The sequence below is a fragment of the Lates calcarifer genome, linkage group LG7_2 (assembly GCF_001640805.2).
Source record: "Lates calcarifer isolate ASB-BC8 linkage group LG7_2, TLL_Latcal_v3, whole genome shotgun sequence".
NCBI lineage: Eukaryota > Metazoa > Chordata > Actinopteri > Centropomidae > Lates > Lates calcarifer.
Window position 1 is genome coordinate 11,066,979 of NC_066854.1, and position 18,174 is coordinate 11,085,152.

The window sequence follows — 18,174 nt, forward strand, 5'->3', positions numbered from 1 at the left end:
GAACTTTCCATCTAGCTTCATCATCAGGTCCGACACTTTGGTTTATGACCAAATACCTGCAAAACGATTGACACTGCCATTAGGGCACTTTTCATTTAGTGCCAATTAGCAAATATCAGCATGCCAACACAATAAACTAAGTTGGTAAATATTATACCTGCTAAACATCAGCATGTTAACATTCTCAGTCAACACTGCAGTATACTAACATAGCTGCTAGCACGTCTGTAGTCTCTCAAGTCATGGAATTTTCTTTTTGAATTACTGTACAGCCAACTGATTTATTTTCCTTTAAGTTAAAGAGATGAATATTTTCAGTTATCTCCAGGAAAGTGTAGCGTAGTGTGGATAAGGACCAGAGAGAAGGGAGGAAAAACAGTATTAGCATTTTAACCAGTATCTTCCTGTTTGTGAACTTGCAAAAACCTATAACTGCAGACAGTCTACACTCAATAATCCATAATGACAAAGTGAAAAAAAAAGGTTTTTAGAAATCTTTGCAAATGTATCAATTTAAAACCAAATCTGCAGTGTGTAAAATTGAAGAGGTCTGAAGCCACTGTATGTACCTGGGTCTATGCTGCTGCACAGTAAAGTTCAGTTTATTCGCTGTGCTAATTTCTGTCTCCTTGTCTTCTGAGAACATCTGAACTGACAGATAGGCTGATTGCTTTGTTGATTGATTGAGATTCTAACAGCCAACCTCTGAATTATTGTATCATTATCCCCTGTTCTGACTGGCTGATAATATGAGGTGATAAACTAAGTAACTGACAACCCCCCCCTCACCTCATCTGATCCTGAGCCAAAGATGAGCAGGTCAAATGGGATGGCAGCCACCATGTCTATGAGGAACCAGCCTTTAAAGTAGTGGATGGCAATCTTGGCCGGATGGCTGACCACTTCCTCATTGATGTTGACGTAAGTGGTCCTGAAGTTTATTAGAATGTCCACAATGAACATGATGTCCACAATCAGATCCACTACATTTAGTGGTGAGCAGGAGTAGCCGCACTCCCGCCTCTTCTGCTCCTCAATGTCATTGAGGAGGAAGGCAGCAGAGTAGGGTGTGAAAATGGCCGTGTAGATGACCAGCAGCAGGATCAGCCAGTCCCACACTGCTTTGAAGGGGCTGTAGTGAAGGATGGTCCACTTGTCTATACGCGGTGTCTGGAGCTTGTACTCAGGTAGCACATCTGCACCCAGAGAAAGAACCTGAGGAGGAAGAAACAGAATTTATCAACTCACTGAAAGAAACCTTATCAAAGCTGAGGATTCATTTCACTGGTGTTGGTACTATTTACCATCTGTTCTGCTTTCAGCCAAGAAGATGAATATCTCTGAGAGAGGAGTGTAATTGAATTGTGTTTGCAGCAGATTCTTATTTACAGCCAAGTATGCTTTAAATGGGCACTTCACTGATATTGCATATGAAGATTAGTTTACCCATCACGAGGAGTACTGCTCTGCCTATGAAAACAATTGATAGTAATATTTTATTCTGTGGCTTCAGAGGAGTTTTCCTGAAACATAACCCTATTTTCTCACTCTTACAATTTTTATCATATGTGTGAAGCAAGGCAGCACATTGCCTGACTGACAGACAGACAAATGTATGTATGTACTGTATGTCTGGACAAACAACAGCTGCTGGCAGCATGGAGACAGCTATAAAACCAGCTATAGACATCAATATGATACAGCAGCCAGTGAGCAATAGTTACACATTCTCATAGGTTAAACCACAAGCATACACACACACATACAAACACTAACACAGTTCATAGGTCAGATAAAACAGGAAGGTTTTGATCTTAGGTTTAAATGTAGATACAGTTTTTATAAATCCAGCTCATCAGACAGATCTTTCCAGAGAGAGTAACTAAACACACATTTACCAGCTCCAATGCCACCATTTTGGTTGCACATGCAGTCAAAAATCTGTCAAGTGCAACTAATCATATTCATTGGTCACACAGTTGAGCCTGACATTAGCAGATCTGTCTCTCTGTGACTACGTGTGTAGTGTTTTTTTTTTTTTTCCCACCCACTTTCTGCAAAGAGGATGTGTGTTAAAACATGCACTGTACTCACTGCAACAGAAATTTTGGGTGCACCTAAATCATGTGCTGTAGAACTAATGCAACCAACTTCAAAAGTTAATTTGGAGCCCTGTAAACAGGAAGTCATAGTCTGAGGACTCACTGCCCATGTATGAGGCAGTGAAGGTCTAAAAAGACAATATCAAGTTGCATCATGGGAAATGAAGTATCCAGTGCTTTCCCAGACTTGTTGATGGTACAATACCAAATGGCTGACTCTCTGCTGTGTTCAAGAAAATAGGTTGAATAGAGTAAAATATAAATATAGTTCAATAAAAGTGGACATGTCTTAGCATGTCCACAAAATGTAATTCTGCTCACTAGCATGCATAACAAAGTGGACATTGTTATGCATGCTAGTGAACAGAATTACATTATGGCGTCTGATTATGTCAAGTAAAGGTCATGATTGTTGATATGTGACTAATGTGGCTGTAGGAGTTGAACTCAAGTAATACAACTGTACATGCTGTACATATTGTACAATCCTAATGCAGTTCAATGTTGTCTCTTAAGAAAATCTTTCATGAGCAGATTACTTGAGGCATGAATTTCCCACACCCCCAATAAATCATTCATGTGGTAAGTGAAGGATGAAAAAAATACTTCTGCTCTAATAATGTGAAATTTTAAATGCATAAAATATTTTTTCACATAATCTATTCAGGTAGCAGGCAGCTTTCACGCCATAATTTCATAAGCTGAAAATCCTAAGATTGCATATTACACCTAAGATTACTACCGTAGGAATAAAATCTTTTATCATGATCACTGTGAGACAAAAATATCTGGAAAGCTGTGCATAATAATGATAAAAATTAAGAAATCTGCATGAACTGTCTATAGAAAACAGCCTGCAAAAAATCATGACAATGCTTTGCATCAAGTATGGAGGTAAAATCCATTCCAGCGAGCCGGGATGTCACCATCATTATCTCCATTATTGCAGTTACCATATACCCAAATGGCTTTTAACATCAATATTATAGCAGCGTCATGGACCATTTCGGATAAGAGTCTCAATGACTTGGAGGTAATTATAGGTGCAGGCAGAGGATACATCTATTCATCTAAGTGTCTGACACTTCAATAGGCAGGAATTTGCAGGTCGTGGCTCTTTCACTGCTGATTATTGTAGCTCTAAGGAGGAATACAAAGAGAGGGAAGCAGGTAAAGTACATGAGCTGCAAGGGCAGAGAGACAATTACTGTGTGCTAGTGAGTGAGGGAATAAAAGAAAGGAGGAACCATAAATGACTTTTTTGGCATCCATCACTTAATGCAAGTCCCCTTATCTCTGGCCCGATCACCTTCATAACCCCTGTGATTGAGGAGTGAGGACAGAAGGATGATGCATAACACTAGATAAGGGCTAAAGTGTTATTAATTGAACTGGTTATTAGAAATTCTGGCCCCATGTGTGATGGTGAGGGTCAAACGCTTTTACTCACTGATATGGGATAACCTTTGAAATCAATCAGAAACCCAAAGTACAAAGGGAATGTGCTGTATTATTCATCTGGCTGCCATTTCATTAGAAGTGGGTGATTCAAATGCTTGTTTCATTGCAGTCATGAGTCAATGTGTAATTGCTATTGACTTTCAAATAGCTGTGATTTTAGATTTTTGTTTCCTTACAAATATTTTCTGTTAGAAAGAGAAGAAGGAAAGAAGAAAGAGGTACAAATACAAAAAAAGAAAGAGCATACCTAAAGAAAGTCTTTGGAATTTACAAAGTACACCTCATACAAATCTGTCTCAATGTGTTTAAGCCCTTGCATAAACTATGTTTTATTACCATGCAGCTTATGATCAATAATGATGACACAAACAAGATGGTAACTCTGCACCACACCAGCAGCTTTCAGCATGCATGGATACATTACCCCTCGGCCTGCTGGGAGGCCTGGGAGGAGTCGGTTGGTTGGCAGAGCGACAGTTCTGGATTAACGTGTTGTAGCCAATCTGTTTCTAAATAAAAGATCCCATCTTAATTATTTAACCTACCTACTGTAGCTATGTGCGCTTGGCGTAAATGAACTCTCAAGGGATAATGCAAGGCTCGTTCTGTGTTTGGCCTGGCTTCAAACAATATGCAAATGAGCATTAGCTTTCTCCCCTTCTCCGGTTCTTTTTTGGTCTGCACTGTCAGAGCTGGGGTATTATTTATAAGAGTAGAGCTGATTCATGTTTCTGTTGTTAATCACCTGGCTCCCACCATCAAAAATGATGCACGTGCCACTGGTTTGATTCCACATTCAGCTTCAGATAACCCAGAGTTTAAATTGAGACATTAATGGAAAGTAGAGGGCATCTGATACTCATGAGTACATGAGATGCATTCCCTGAGAAAATGTAAGAAACAGCATGTGAGCTACAAGTCTGCTTTCTTTCTCAGCTGACCACCTTCATGAGTGAACCCTCCGTCTGCCTGTGGTAGCTGTGAGGCAGCCAAGGCCAGGAGAGTGTGTGTCCGCTCAGACGCTTTGATCGTGGCTTCAGATAAACTCAGAGGAGTCCAGAGCTGGTTTCAAGACATCTGCTGTCGCTTTGTGTTCCTCACAGTCAGGTGTCTAGAGACCTGTTTACACACCCAAACTGTGGAAGATGGAGATTTGTGCAATCATCTGTGGCTGATTTATCTGTTTGTTAGTATAATAATCAGCAGCATGCACCAAGCGAAACACGGGAGTTACTCGTAGAGTTGCCAGTGTATCCACAGAAACATGAATTTCATACTGCTCGGCCAGACAATTTCCAGGCACAGTAGTAACTGCAAACACTTGAAGGGAGGAGATAAATGGTATATTAATAATGGCATATTAACAGACAGAGTAAGAAGGGAATGAAATTTGATTAATGTCTGTGTGGAATTAAAGCTGGAACGTTACAGTTCCATGTTGCATCTTAGACCAGTGGCAGACCAGTGCTAGTAATGTGCTAATATACACATTCATTTTTGTGTACACACACTGTACTATAATAAAGCAGAAGAGACACACCAACTGGTTTTCAGGTCCTGTACTGTGCCACATGTTACAAAAGTCCATTAAAACCACATTAACCAGCCTGCCCTCTCTGCTGCTTAATAAGTTTGACTTTAAAGCTGGACAGAGAGGTCAGTGTGATGCACTGCAGTCTGCTCTGTTTCTGCCTCTGGCTCCAGTCTAGGGCCCTCACCTGAAGCTGCCTTTGAGTGCGAACAGCGGTCAATTTCTGTGCCCTCTATCAGTTACACCATTAATGGGCAAAATGCAAAACTGAGACCTAATCAGTGGTTTGGGGCAGCTCTGGTCCACCCCTGGGAATACATTAACTTACAGTCCCTGTCTACCTTGCGCTGCCTCTCAGCCCTGGCAGGGAAGGTGAGAATGACCTCTAACCCTGTCCGTAACTCTAGAATTATGGCCTCAGCCCTAGATGCTGTCTGACAGCGGTAAGAGTATCCCTGATTATCCACCACAAGAGATAGACACCTCCACCGTTTTACGTATCAGACCCCATGAGTTTCAATTAATCATCCTGAGGCTCACAGAGGGCAGAGTGTGCATATGTGTGTTTCACCACAAATCACGTTTGCTCATGCAACTATGATTTGTGATGATAGTAATTGATTAGGATGAACATTACTATTGAATTACAATGTCACTCCACTTCAGTCTGCAAAACCTCAAATGACAAATGATTGGTGGAATGAATAATTAATAAATGAATAAACCTGCCCAGAACAAAGTTTTAGTCCTTTTACTGTTTTTAATTGTTTTCTACTTTTAGCTGCAGGCAACAGCAAAGTACCCATAATAACCATAACAAAAAACTAAAATCCAACATGCTGCATAAAATCTGCATAAAATCCATCATCCAAGCATCTGTTGGATGATGGATTTTATGCAGCACTGATAATAATAACATATGACTGGAGTGAAAGATTGCTTTGCTAAACAGAAATTCCCAAACACACAAAAAGTACACAAGGGAAAACTAAATTTGTCATATTTGATGGGATTTTTAACATATATGTTAGATTTTTAACACATTTTGAATTAGGTTCAATCATTGGCCAGTTTTTTGAGCACTGTTCATTGTAGATGCTATATGTGTTCAAGACAAAATACATTTTTAATTGTTTGATTGTATCTAATTTTATCCAGTGCCATGTTACCATTTAGTAAGTGAGGGCTAACACAATCTAACACTTGTTAATGTTAATACTTATTTGACACAAATCTCTTATGTGTACAGTAGGTTTACAAAAAAACTATTGTATGATGGATTTTAAGTCTCCAATGGTACATTTTGTATTGTACACTGCTTCAAAATAATGTGCTTGTCAGTAAAGTAGTACTTGGTAAGGGGATAGTAGTAGAGATGTTGCTTGCCTACTCTAGCTGAAGGGTTCAGAATCAGAAACTTTCCAAAGATTTTTGTGAGGAGGATTTCTATACTTTTCCTGCTTGATTAGCGCCTTACCTGTGTGACCTTGTCGGTGACGTTGTGTGTGCGGTCTTTGACTTTTGGGGCAATGATGGTTTTCTCAGAGGATGGAGGCGAGGGGCACTTCTTCTCATTGTTGGCCTCTGAGAAGTTGAGCGTGATGAGAGGAATCTTGTTGATGGTGCTGTACTTGTTGAGGTTGGAGTCAGAGGTGGAGCCGAGCAGGCTGGATTTGATCTGGCTGAGTGGCCCTGAAAGAGAAAGCGACAGAGGGAGGATGTCATCGTTAAATGTTGCCACATCTTGTATTATGGTTGGGCTATTGTTGATCTGATAGGCTTTGTGATTTGTGGACATCAGTGAACAGTCTAGTGTTCATTTGACTGTTGTGACATGGGTAGTGAGTATGGAGTGGCCCTTACTTTTGGAGTGAGTTCAACCACAACACAACACTGAGAATACCACAGATACTGAAATACAAACTCTACACCCTCTGATTGACCCGTCTAGGATGAACAGGCCTTTCAAAGTTTCTCATTAAAAGATAATGAAGAACACTGTTGGTGAAAGAAAAGAATGATTCAATGCACAATCAAAGAATGCAACTACACACAGTTAGTTAAATCATCTATCTGTCTGATGAAGCCTGGACATAACGGGTGTGTTACTGAATTAACAAACTGTTCCCTCATTATACTGCGCAATGTTCCTACAAGTTCACAGCATCATAAAATCTGACTCTCAGACATTAACTCCCTAGCTTCTTGTGAAAGCATTCAACACTGTAACAATATGTGACAGCACTACACACACTACACATGTGTGTGTACACAATGAGAGTGATAAAAAGTGAAAAAGAGAGAATTGCTGATTCAGCCTTGTGAGCCAGCAGAGGAAGTGTGCGGTGTTTTTTCCCCCTTTTCACAAAGTACAGTACAGTGATTGAAAGTCAAGGACAGAGAAACAGACAGCTGAGGATGAGATATTGCATGCGCAGCTTCAGAACATGCCACAGTAAGGAAACATCATTGGAGTCATAAGAAATAACTTAAAAGAAAAAGCTGAAGCCATACCCCCAGCCATCCAGGAGCGAGATACTAGCAAACCAGGAGAGAAAAGAAATAGGGGGTAAAGGGGAAAGTGGGGTTATGGAGGGGTGGTTGGATTGAAGGGTCAGTAGTCACGGGTGCAAACAACATTACTTAAAATATCACATTATGGCATTTCTCAGGAAATATAGTACTTTGGCAGCTGTGGGATTCGACCCTTAAAGAATGAAAATGTTCATATATGTAACACTACATTACAAAACATCAGCATTAGTGAGTTCTACTTTTTTTTGGGAACTAATCCTTTAACCCTAATCACAATGAAATATGAATGCATCAGGTGTAGATAAACAAGACTTGTAGAGAAACAGAGTCCATTTTTGGTCTTAAGGAAGTCAGATTATATACTGTGAAATTCATGCAGCATAAGCACTGCTACACAGCATTTATTGCATTCTATTGCATTTAATAAGGGAAAAAGACGAGGGTGAGCATAAAGAATTCAAACACAGTCAGGTTTCTTTTCATTCACGGAGACATGGCAACAAGGAACCAGAGGTTGCAGAGAAGAAAACAGAGGTTACAGACAGTGGGAGGCATCATCTTGTGAAGCTTCATTGATTTTTTTCAATGAACAAAAGCAAGAGAGAGATTTAATGTGTTGCTTCATGCAAGCGCGTGCAAAGGTCAGTGTTTTTGTTTCTTACTGAGCCTTCCCTTGGGCGACTGGCTAGGGTTCAGCAGGTCACGTGCACTGAGACTTAGTCATTTAGTGCTGTGCCAGTGTTTTGAGGCTTCGGACCAAGAACTTACAAACACACTGTCAGTCATCCACCAAGGCATTTGCATTCAACATAAACCTCAGTGATGTAGAAAACTCATGCAGCAAGCAGGCTTTATGCAGTACAATCCAACGTGTGAAAATTCAGCAGACTGCTGTTTGTTACCTTTGATATTGCGACCATTGTCTGTGACAGCAGCAACACAGCATTGGAGAACAAAGAAAAAGGGGAGTGGAGATGAGAGGAGAATTTCTGGTCTTCTATAATGATAAATGCGGGCTGGCATTAAACCACCACTACTGTCCCCATGAACAATTCATTATAGTGAAGTAGACATATTACTGTGTCAGCCACTGAGAGCTATTTGAATGAGGATTGTAGATAAGGGAGTGGTGGTAGACTGATTGGCCTGGAGGAAACTGGGCCAGTCTGGGGCACTTCTACCCTCAACCAAATGAGGGCCAAAAGGTTAATGTGTGATTTAGACTCGAGGGAAGATCAATAGCACACAATATAGATGATGACTCACTATAATACTGATTAAGAGACCGGCATGCCACATCTTGCATCTCCTATTTTGGGACCACAGGGAGTTTGGAATTTTTTTAGCCAAATTATAGTGAATGTTTGTCATGAATAATAAATGATTTCACTGGTCAACATTTGGGTACTAACCACATGAAAATAGTATTTTTGCTTAAGTAGCCGCCACATGCCATGTTCTGTCAAGGGCCAAGATTGAACTTTTTTTTAATCAAAATGCGAAAAAATAACTAGAACAACTTCAGCCACTGAAAAACTGGTGTAGTATTTGTTTGAAATTCTAAAAAAAACTTTACAGCATACATAAAGGGCAGAGTAGCAGGAAATTCCTACCTTCACTGGCATGTCTGTCTCTGAACACCATCTTGGAGTTGGACCCAAAGCCTTCCATGTCATGTACAGAGGAGGCTCTGCGAATACTGCACACACTCTCTCTGGAGGCGGTTGGCGTGAGGCCCGGGATTGACGGAGCGGCAATGAATGTGTCCTCCTGGCTCTGGTGTTGGGTCTGGGCAACGGCCTGGTCCTGGTATATCCTGTCCCAGGGGCCTTTGGGCGACGAGTGGTCCAAAGGCCCGGACACAGGGGTGGAACAGTGACTGGGGCCGATGAGGGCGCGGGTGTCGTTAGCATATGAGGGACTGCAGCTCTCGCGGGTAGTAGGAAGTTGGTAGTCGTGCGTAGCCACTGAACCGTCGCTGTGATGAGGGGAGTCCACCATCACCGCGTCTGGGTCCTCCTGGGGCAGGGACTGCTTGCTGATGCCCAGGAGAGGTAAGGCCGGGAAACGGAAGCGAAAGAATCTCCCTTTCCCTGACAGAGTAGAAGAGAAAGTAATGACAATGAGACTTGAGAGGTTTCACACTGAATCTATTACTATCATATTAATCCAGACTAACCCCTGACAATCAGACAAGTTTATGGTGACCAATAACACTGTGTATGGAGCACCTTCGGGCAACATATAAACATAAATTCTGAGAAAGTGGATAGCTAAATCATTCAATTATCATGCAGTTATTTGCTCGCAGTGAGACCAAAAACAGCATAAACACAGAGTGCATGGTGGCTTTTTAATGAGCCAGTGGGATCTACATAACCCCCACTGACCTTGTGCTGTGTTTGTACCAGAACTTGCTTGGAGTCTTCAACATCCCTGCTGATATCTCATACTTGTTTGCCAATAGTGCTGAAAAGCCTGCCAATGCAGCTATCTTAAAAAGACCCTGGCAGATCAAAACAAATGCCCGTTTTGCCTCAGGCACGAGTTCAATCTTCAACTTCCTTCAATTATTCATGGAGGAGGACATTTGCTGAAATAATATAACGGCAATAATGCATTGAGGAGTCAGACCTATAACAGTTTATAAGCAGGATAAGGATTTAATGAGTGATTGACAGCTCTTGGGGAGATGAAGGAGAACACAACAAAGTGATATTTAGGATGCTACTGTCATAATAGTAGGTAGTTGTGAGGGAATGTTACGCAAGACAAGGTGAAGAAAAATGAGAATATAGTTATATTTAGTATGAAGTCTGTTAAAATGAACGCAAAGCTATATACAGGCAGTACACACCCACGCACACACACCATTAACAAACAGGCACGTTTACTTGTATCTAACAATATCTGCAAACATGTCATGAGAGAGAGTCACGCTCACAGAATTTCACATATGGAGTGCAAACCATGGCCTGCATGTTGTGAATCATTTAGTTGCCTGAGCATATGCCATACATATCGAAAACAAGTCTTGCTGCCATGAGGCACAGTGAAAACCAAATCCCTTAAAAGGATGAGCAAAACTGAATTTATGGAACCTTCTCACACCACATCAAGTCGCCTTTTGTATTTCGCTTGAGCAGACTACAGCATGTTGTGTATATCAAATACTATGTTCAACAGGGCATTGCAAGGTAATGTACATGCAGCTATAATTTTTGTGAGCAAGTATTCCACTTTATGTAGCATGAGCAACATCGGGACCTAGGTTACATGTGTTTTTGTAGAGGTAGAGGAGCCCACAGTTGTATCAGGTCAGGAGCACCACCATAAATGAACCAATGAATTCGTCCCTCCAGGTCAGACTGTCAACACTTCTACAGCACTGAGGGAAGACATTTGGCACAATGTTTTTTGGCCACATGTTATAGGTGCAGTCTCTGAACTTTATGATCACCCTTTGTACTCAGAGACACAATGGTATAAAGAGAAAATAAAATTAATATTTAAGGCTCAACAGGGAGCAGCGTGCATCTTTGTCTTCCTCATCGCCCCCACTACTAGGATGAGAGAGACACCGAGGAGAGGAGAAGAAACTAATTTTAGACAAAAAGCCCCATGTCTGTTTGGGTCAGTGTGGTGTGTTTAAATAAAGTCTCTAGCCAGATGCTGATGATGCTGGAAATCATAATTTGCATTTAGTTAATGATTCAGAGCAGGATCTGATGCTACAGTGCAGAATGACTAAACAAGTCATCTATCTTACGAAATGAAGTTATGTTTGTGTTCTCATTTCTGCGAAAGAATCATGAAAGAATATCTGTTTTATCTGAGGTCGATGCTATAAGGCTGATAAGACTGCTGATCAAAAATACCATCTGATTCATCATTCTGAGGCTGATCCTAAACCTGCAAACCCAATTTATATGCCAAAGAGTCCACACAATACAACAAATCCCTGTTTTTAGTGGGCAGTCTAAAATATTCTCCAAAGGAAAATCACTCCTTTATGCACCACTGCAACATTACAACTGATTTAAACGCCAACCTTGACTGTTAAAACAATATCTTAACTGGCTTGTGAGCATTCACATGCCCACACATATAAACATATATATATAAAAACATATGCCATAAATCTTTTAATTAGCTCATAATTCAGTCACGCATTCATGGTGCTGAGAACACTGAATGTAGCTATATTTAAATGTGTTACTGAAAGGGCTGAACCTTTGAGTGCTGTTACTGGGTTGTGTGTGTGTGTGTGTGTGTGTGTGCACTGTACATGTGTGTGAGTGTGTGTGTGTGTGTTTCCTCTCACTCACCTAACCCTCTCCAACCCTCTCATTCTTTCCCTGCAAAAACTCACCAGCGGCTTTACACAACCAATGGACGCACGGTGGCCCTTGTTGCTATGATACCAGATAGTAATATTTGCATTGAATATTAATTGGGCCCTCAGATCCCCATGTTGGGGAGTGAAACATCTTTCTGTAATGTGAGCATGATTCAGATGTCAGGGGAGAAGTAGAAAGAAAACAATAAACATTCATCCTTTGGTAAAATCAGGACAAAAACAGCTTTGTGTCCTTTTGTTTCTGTCTCTTCTTTTTGTGATTGTGCTGATGTTAAATAAAAAAGCAAAAGCAATAGTGCAGTCAGTGTGCTTACTAACTGATTTGCATGTGGTGTTCTACCTTGAGGAGTGTTTACCTGGGCTCCCAGTTCTCCTATTACTCACCAGCTCTAGAGAATAACATGGATAACTCTGCTGTGTCCCCACATTGCCCTGCACTCATTTATATAGAAAGAAAATTAAAGTATGATTGCAATGAACCTGAGTTAACAGCAGTTAGACTGTTTTTTATTTTGTTATTGCATTTTTCTTTAATTAAGATAGTGGCAGATTGAGAGGGACAGTAAACATGGGGAAGACAGAGGGGAGTAATGTCCAATAATAGTCCCTGGTTTCAACTGGAGACAATATTCTGCACCATCGACTGTATTCAAGCGTTTCATTTCCCTTTGTCTTTACCAGTGAGAGATAAAATGCACCGCACGCTGTGCTCTTGTTCCCACTTATTCTCTTTTATGTTTCCTGAGTGACAACATTTTAACAACAAATGTGTTTGAAACACTGTCATGCAGGTACACATCTTTCATGAGTAGAAAAGTTTGACAGACAGGTAACTTTGTCATTAGAAAGTTTCAGTGTTGTATGCTAAATCCTCACTACAGGGGAAAATCAAAACAGCTTTTCCTTTTGTTTTATGTGGTTTGACAGCAAAATGCACTTAATTTGTCTTCTCTGGTGGTGGGGGAGATGGCTAGTGTGATGAGCTGACAAATCAGGTACATTAATTCTGTTTAGCTTTTAGATCGAAGTCAAAGGTCACCTGAGCATGCATCTGAGTTTTTCCTAAAAGCCGATATCAGATCTCAGTGGTTGTCAAACACACTGACACACTGGCCCAGTGTACTGACAACATGCTCATCTGTGCCAGTATCTACCTTTAGTATTTTGTACCTTCTGCCCCTAACTTTCCTACTGATGCACAGGTTCACTGTTGGATGCCTAGGAAGTGCTCTACTTCTGCCTTGCAACAATAATAATTAAGGATGTCTCAATCAATTTTGGCCTCTGATCCTGACACACATCAAAATAATAGGTGTGCTAAATATGCCTCAGCTTCTCCAAGCTACTTGATCCAAATATTGAGGGTCCTCGTTCAAACTATGAAGTTAATGAGTTTATATTGCTGATATGACAAAGTTTAATGTTGGTCTCTCATTGCTGATGATTGTCATTTTAACCAGTGAAAGGAGTCAATGCCAGCTAAATGCATGCTACTACCTGAATCTTTTGCACATTGCTTTTGGTTATTGAGAGAGAGAGAAGGAGTGAAAGATTTAATAACACTCTCATTAGCATCAGTCCTACCAAAGCTGTGTATTTTGCCCGTCTGGAGTGTCAGACCTTAGAGTCACTCACCTGTGTGCCCAAATCATTTTCCAATTTGCTAGACTTACTAATTCTCACTTGCATATGCACCCAGCTGCTGGCACTGTTATGATGGAGATCAGTGCGGTGATACTCGCAGGCTGAGCTGGACAAACAGAGTTTACAGAAAAGAGAGGAACTGGCTTATTTTAGCTGATACTGATCCATTAGAATATTCCTGGATCAGGCCCAATACCAGCCCTGTGGGTCAGCTCAGAACATCCTTAATAATAAAATGTATGAATTGCCATGCATACCCTGGTGTTCCTCTGAAATCAGTAAAGCATTTCACTCTGCCTGTCTCTTAACTAGTAGTCTGGAGGCCCTCGCTGAGGCCTGTAAATTAAATGCCTGTGAAAGTGGTTCTGCTCAGCCACAGCAAAACAAAATGGGAGAATCCTAGCTGTTTAAGAATGGCTAGATCATCGCTGAGCAGCAAAAGCAATCGATAAGCAGCACCTAATGCATGGCTGCTCATTCCCCAGAGGGAGTCAAGATAATGCAAAACATGGATCATGGTCTTGCTCCGTCTACAGGCAGCTGCTCCAGCACATACTGTAGAGCTGTTCCTTAGAATACTAACACTGTAGGTTAGGAGTAGGAGTAAAATTTACATCTGTAACAGTTTCTTCATCTGTGATCTCTTAAATTATGCAGACTTATTCATAATTTGTGACCTCTGTCCATCTGCTTGTAAAAAGTGCAATACTAGGTCTCTAGAATTATCAGAGGGAGCTGTGATGAAATGAGGCCAAGAAATACCGACTCTCTCCGGTAATTCGTGCGATGCTAGAGGTTGTGTGTAGGCAGAGAGAGAGATGGTGTCCAGCACTGAGACTCAACCTTGTAAACAAATCTGGACCTCACCGCGAGATTTGCAGGGACTCCCACTTAGATATTCAGATAGGCATGAATAGGCTTTCATTCAGGCCTGCTCCATCAGGGAACTGCCCTCGTACTCAGGCCTGAGCAATTAGCTCCCTTAGAAAAGTGAGGGCTTTATTTGTGAGATGCAAACCCCTGCACACACACACACACATATATATATATATATAAATTGAAAAGTGCACAACACTCAGTTATATACTCAATACATACAAGTCTTTTCACCACACACCCCATGAGGCAACAGCCTGTTAAGGGCCTCATCCAATTACAGTCATCTAGAGGTGACCTCTGCTCCTCCATTCAGCTGCTTTATATGTCACAGACAGAAAATGGAGAAAGAAAGAGACAATGAGGAGAGAGGAAGGATCAAGAGCATGTTCAAGAACACCGCTGGGGAATGGCATTATACACTATTACACCGACAGCTCTGGGAGGCGGAGTGCTCCCCAGCACTGCTCCAGTAGTTCATCAGGCCATCCTGGCAGGCTATGAGATATAATTGGGCCAGACCTTTGAGATGGTGGCAGGCTAACACATCAATGTCTGCTAAACGCTGGTGTCAACATGCCAAAGGAGCTGTCCAGCAGGAAATTCCTGCAGCTGCACTTATGATTACTGCTGCGAGTAGAAGTGAATGCACAAAGCGGGTGACTACAAGTTACATCTCGGCTTATGCATTGTGCTACAAAGGCAAGATGCTAAAGATATGAATCAATTAGAGCAAATGGAAGGTCATGAAACATTAATTTTAGGGTCATGTCAACTGGGATTTAGTGAAGAAACAAATCGATGTTAATGTGGGAAAAGGTTACAAGTAAAAGGTCACAGCTGGCTGCTACACTGCTTCCAGTTTTATCCTGTGACTTCTCTCTTTCTTTAGCTGGAGTACATCAGTATTGAGACTAACATGTTTAGTCTGAGGACGTACAGTGTGTCCATTGTTTTAAATGCAATATTTGTAACAAATGTTATCTTGCACCACACTTCATCCCTCCAGCCGTTTTTTGTCTTTTACTCACGTTGATCAGCTTTGGAAGGTGATGTGTGATTGAGTCTCTCCAGCGAGTCGCTGCTGCCCTCATCCAGGATGTAGTCAAAGTTAAGGATGAACATCATGACCACGCCCTCCTCGTTCTTCACGGGGATGATATGGGTGGCGCAGAGGAAGTCTGAACCTAAGCAGGACAAAATTTAATCATGGTTAGAAACGGGTAATAAACTTTATGTTTTGTTTTTGATTGACTTGGTAAGAAACCCACTGCAATCAGTTATAAAATCCTGAAATTATGAGTCCCATCAATCTTAAAGGCAAGCTTGACTTATTTAAAATTCATAACTTAATTATTTTCTGTGCAAAACAAAACAGTAAAACCTGATCAAAGACTCAAAGTAATGTAACAGCTTTTCAGATACAGCACAGTTTGACCCTGGAGAATTTCCATTAACGCTAGTTGAGATTCAAACATCTTATTCGAGATAAAGCTGTGTGTGGAGAGGCCTAGCGGAGAGATGAGGGTGAAAAGGTCAAGAGGTCCACAGAGCTGAAAGCCTCTGGAGCTGAATGATTTCATATATCTAGACGTGCCTGAGACTGTTCTGTTAATGGATGCTGCATAGTTCAGAACAGTAAAATACAGTGCAAACATCCATTCACCTCAAGTTAACATTAATGTATTTCTGCAGTGTATCACTGTTTCAAAGACATCCAAATTCATTACTGAGTACCACACATGATGATACACCTACAATATATACCTGTGAATCACTGCCGTAAAATACACCAACCATAAATGTGTCTTAATTCCTATCATTCTCATAATGTTCTCAGCCTCATGGTAGAAAAAATGAATTGCTCTTAGTTCTTAAACCTCAATTATTAAGAGTTGCTAATGGCTCCGCAGTGGGAGGTAAATTTAATGCAACCCTGCTCGCTTCTAATGCCTTGTGTCTAACTGTTCCTAATTTATCAAACAGCAGACAAGAGGTTAACAGAGAGGATACAGAGAAGTTGCGCTGCTTATAGCAGCTGTCTTATCTTAGCTAGGAATAAAATAATTCCACAGAGACAAGGATTTATTGATAAGTTTGGGATTATACAGTGACTTGCCAGCACTGGCTGAGTGGAATGTACAGAGGCTACGACCAGGATTACTAGAGTAGAAAATGAGATGTATATTAACTTTTAAATAATGAACATGGACATCTCTGGAAGATGCTCTCCCTCACATTAGGCTCTAAGTCCTGCTGTCACCAGGAGGCTATTTATAGTTCACCCAGCAGGCATCCAGCCTACAGCGTTTCTTTTCTGGGAGAACACAGAGACACAGACACACTGCTGCATAAACACACTCAACTGCAATTCTGACTCCACTCACAAATGTGTGCGTACTTGTAAATATTCCCATGTATGCATACAGAAACCACCACACACACACACACACCCCTACACAAATAAAATAATGGCATACTTCTAGTCTTTGGTCCTTTTCTTGTATTGTATCATCTGGTTTGCAGGAAAATAACAAACCAACTGCTTTACCAGACTGGGGTTTGATTTATGTATTGGGGAGCACTGATTCCGCTGGGCTAAGCAGTATGCTGCCCCTAATAGTACATCAGTGTCACCATGAGTGGATGGAGCCATTAATTTCAGTCACAGGGAGTGGAAGGAGGGGGGCAAATGATATCACGCCTCCACTGCTTTTAGTGACGATATGCAGAAAAGGCCCAGAGTCCGAGTACAGAGGTCTTGCTTTCATGGTTTTCAGGAATTGTCTGAGTGGACTGTAGTTATGGGCCAGTTGGCAGGGCCTTGAATATCAGGAGGACTGTGGGTTTAAAAAAAAACAGAAAAGGTTCTGGAGAAGATCTGGATGATCTTGTTTGCTTGCTTAATCATGACAGATTGACTTATTTACTTCTATTTTATAATTTCACTGTAAAAGACCTTGTGAGTAAGAGACACTTTCAGTGTTGAAGCCTTCAACTGAAGACAATCTGTTGTTATAAAAATACAAATGTGTCTGAGCAACAACAACAATGTCGAGAGCGTATTTGAAATCCTGACAATTCATTTTGTTTGCAAATTAAAATTAAAATCATCATGTCTGTCTCCATGGAAACAAGTGAGTGTCAGTGAGAAAAGCAAACTCGCTGTGCCAAGTTAGAGATTACTTTCTTTTGTTTCCAGTGCAAAGCAACTTCAAGACACTTCTCAAATGAAATGAGATCATCTTTACTCTGCTGAAAATATCTGTCACTTTATAAAAAACTCAAAGTGGGCACATTTCCAAATTGTAAATGTAGATTTCAAGTTAGTTAAATTGAAACGCTCAATACAAAATGCAACAAAGAAGTGTATCCACCATTATACAGCAACAGCAGAGGACATTTCCCCTGTAGTGATGCTAGCAGACACAATACACACTGAAAACTGAGGCTAAACTCATTATCACTGAATGTCTCCCCTGTGGTTGAATCTTATTGCTAGGCCAAACACACACAAACTCATCAATTCAACACAAACTCCTCCAAGGTAGAGAACTTGCACATATTGCCTCACAATAGCATGCACAGTCACATTTATCATTCAGAAAATCTAAATGTGCTCAAACATCTAATATACAACATAAATTCATACACATTCATGCTTC

General features: G+C 40.9%; 1 protein-coding gene across 3 annotated transcripts in view; it reads right to left on the reverse strand.

Moving 5' to 3' along the window:
• Positions 1 to 18,174, reverse strand: part of kcnh7 (potassium channel, voltage gated eag related subfamily H, member 7) — a 64,408-nt gene that overhangs the window by 24,817 nt on the left and 21,417 nt on the right. For 2 of the 3 annotated variants that reach the window (XM_018701720.2, XM_018701719.2), the window contains exons 3-8: positions 15,541 to 15,696; positions 9,243 to 9,722; positions 8,532 to 8,552; positions 7,609 to 7,632; positions 6,572 to 6,786; positions 790 to 1,215 (exon numbers count right to left, since the gene is read on the reverse strand). In XM_018701720.2, the coding sequence (XP_018557236.1) occupies positions 790 to 1,215; positions 6,572 to 6,786; positions 7,609 to 7,632; positions 8,532 to 8,552; positions 9,243 to 9,722; positions 15,541 to 15,696 (1,322 nt within the window). The remainder of the gene's footprint in view (positions 1 to 789; positions 1,216 to 6,571; positions 6,787 to 7,608; positions 7,633 to 8,531; positions 8,553 to 9,242; positions 9,723 to 15,540; positions 15,697 to 18,174) is intronic. The other variant, XM_051066018.1, reaches the window with a different exon arrangement.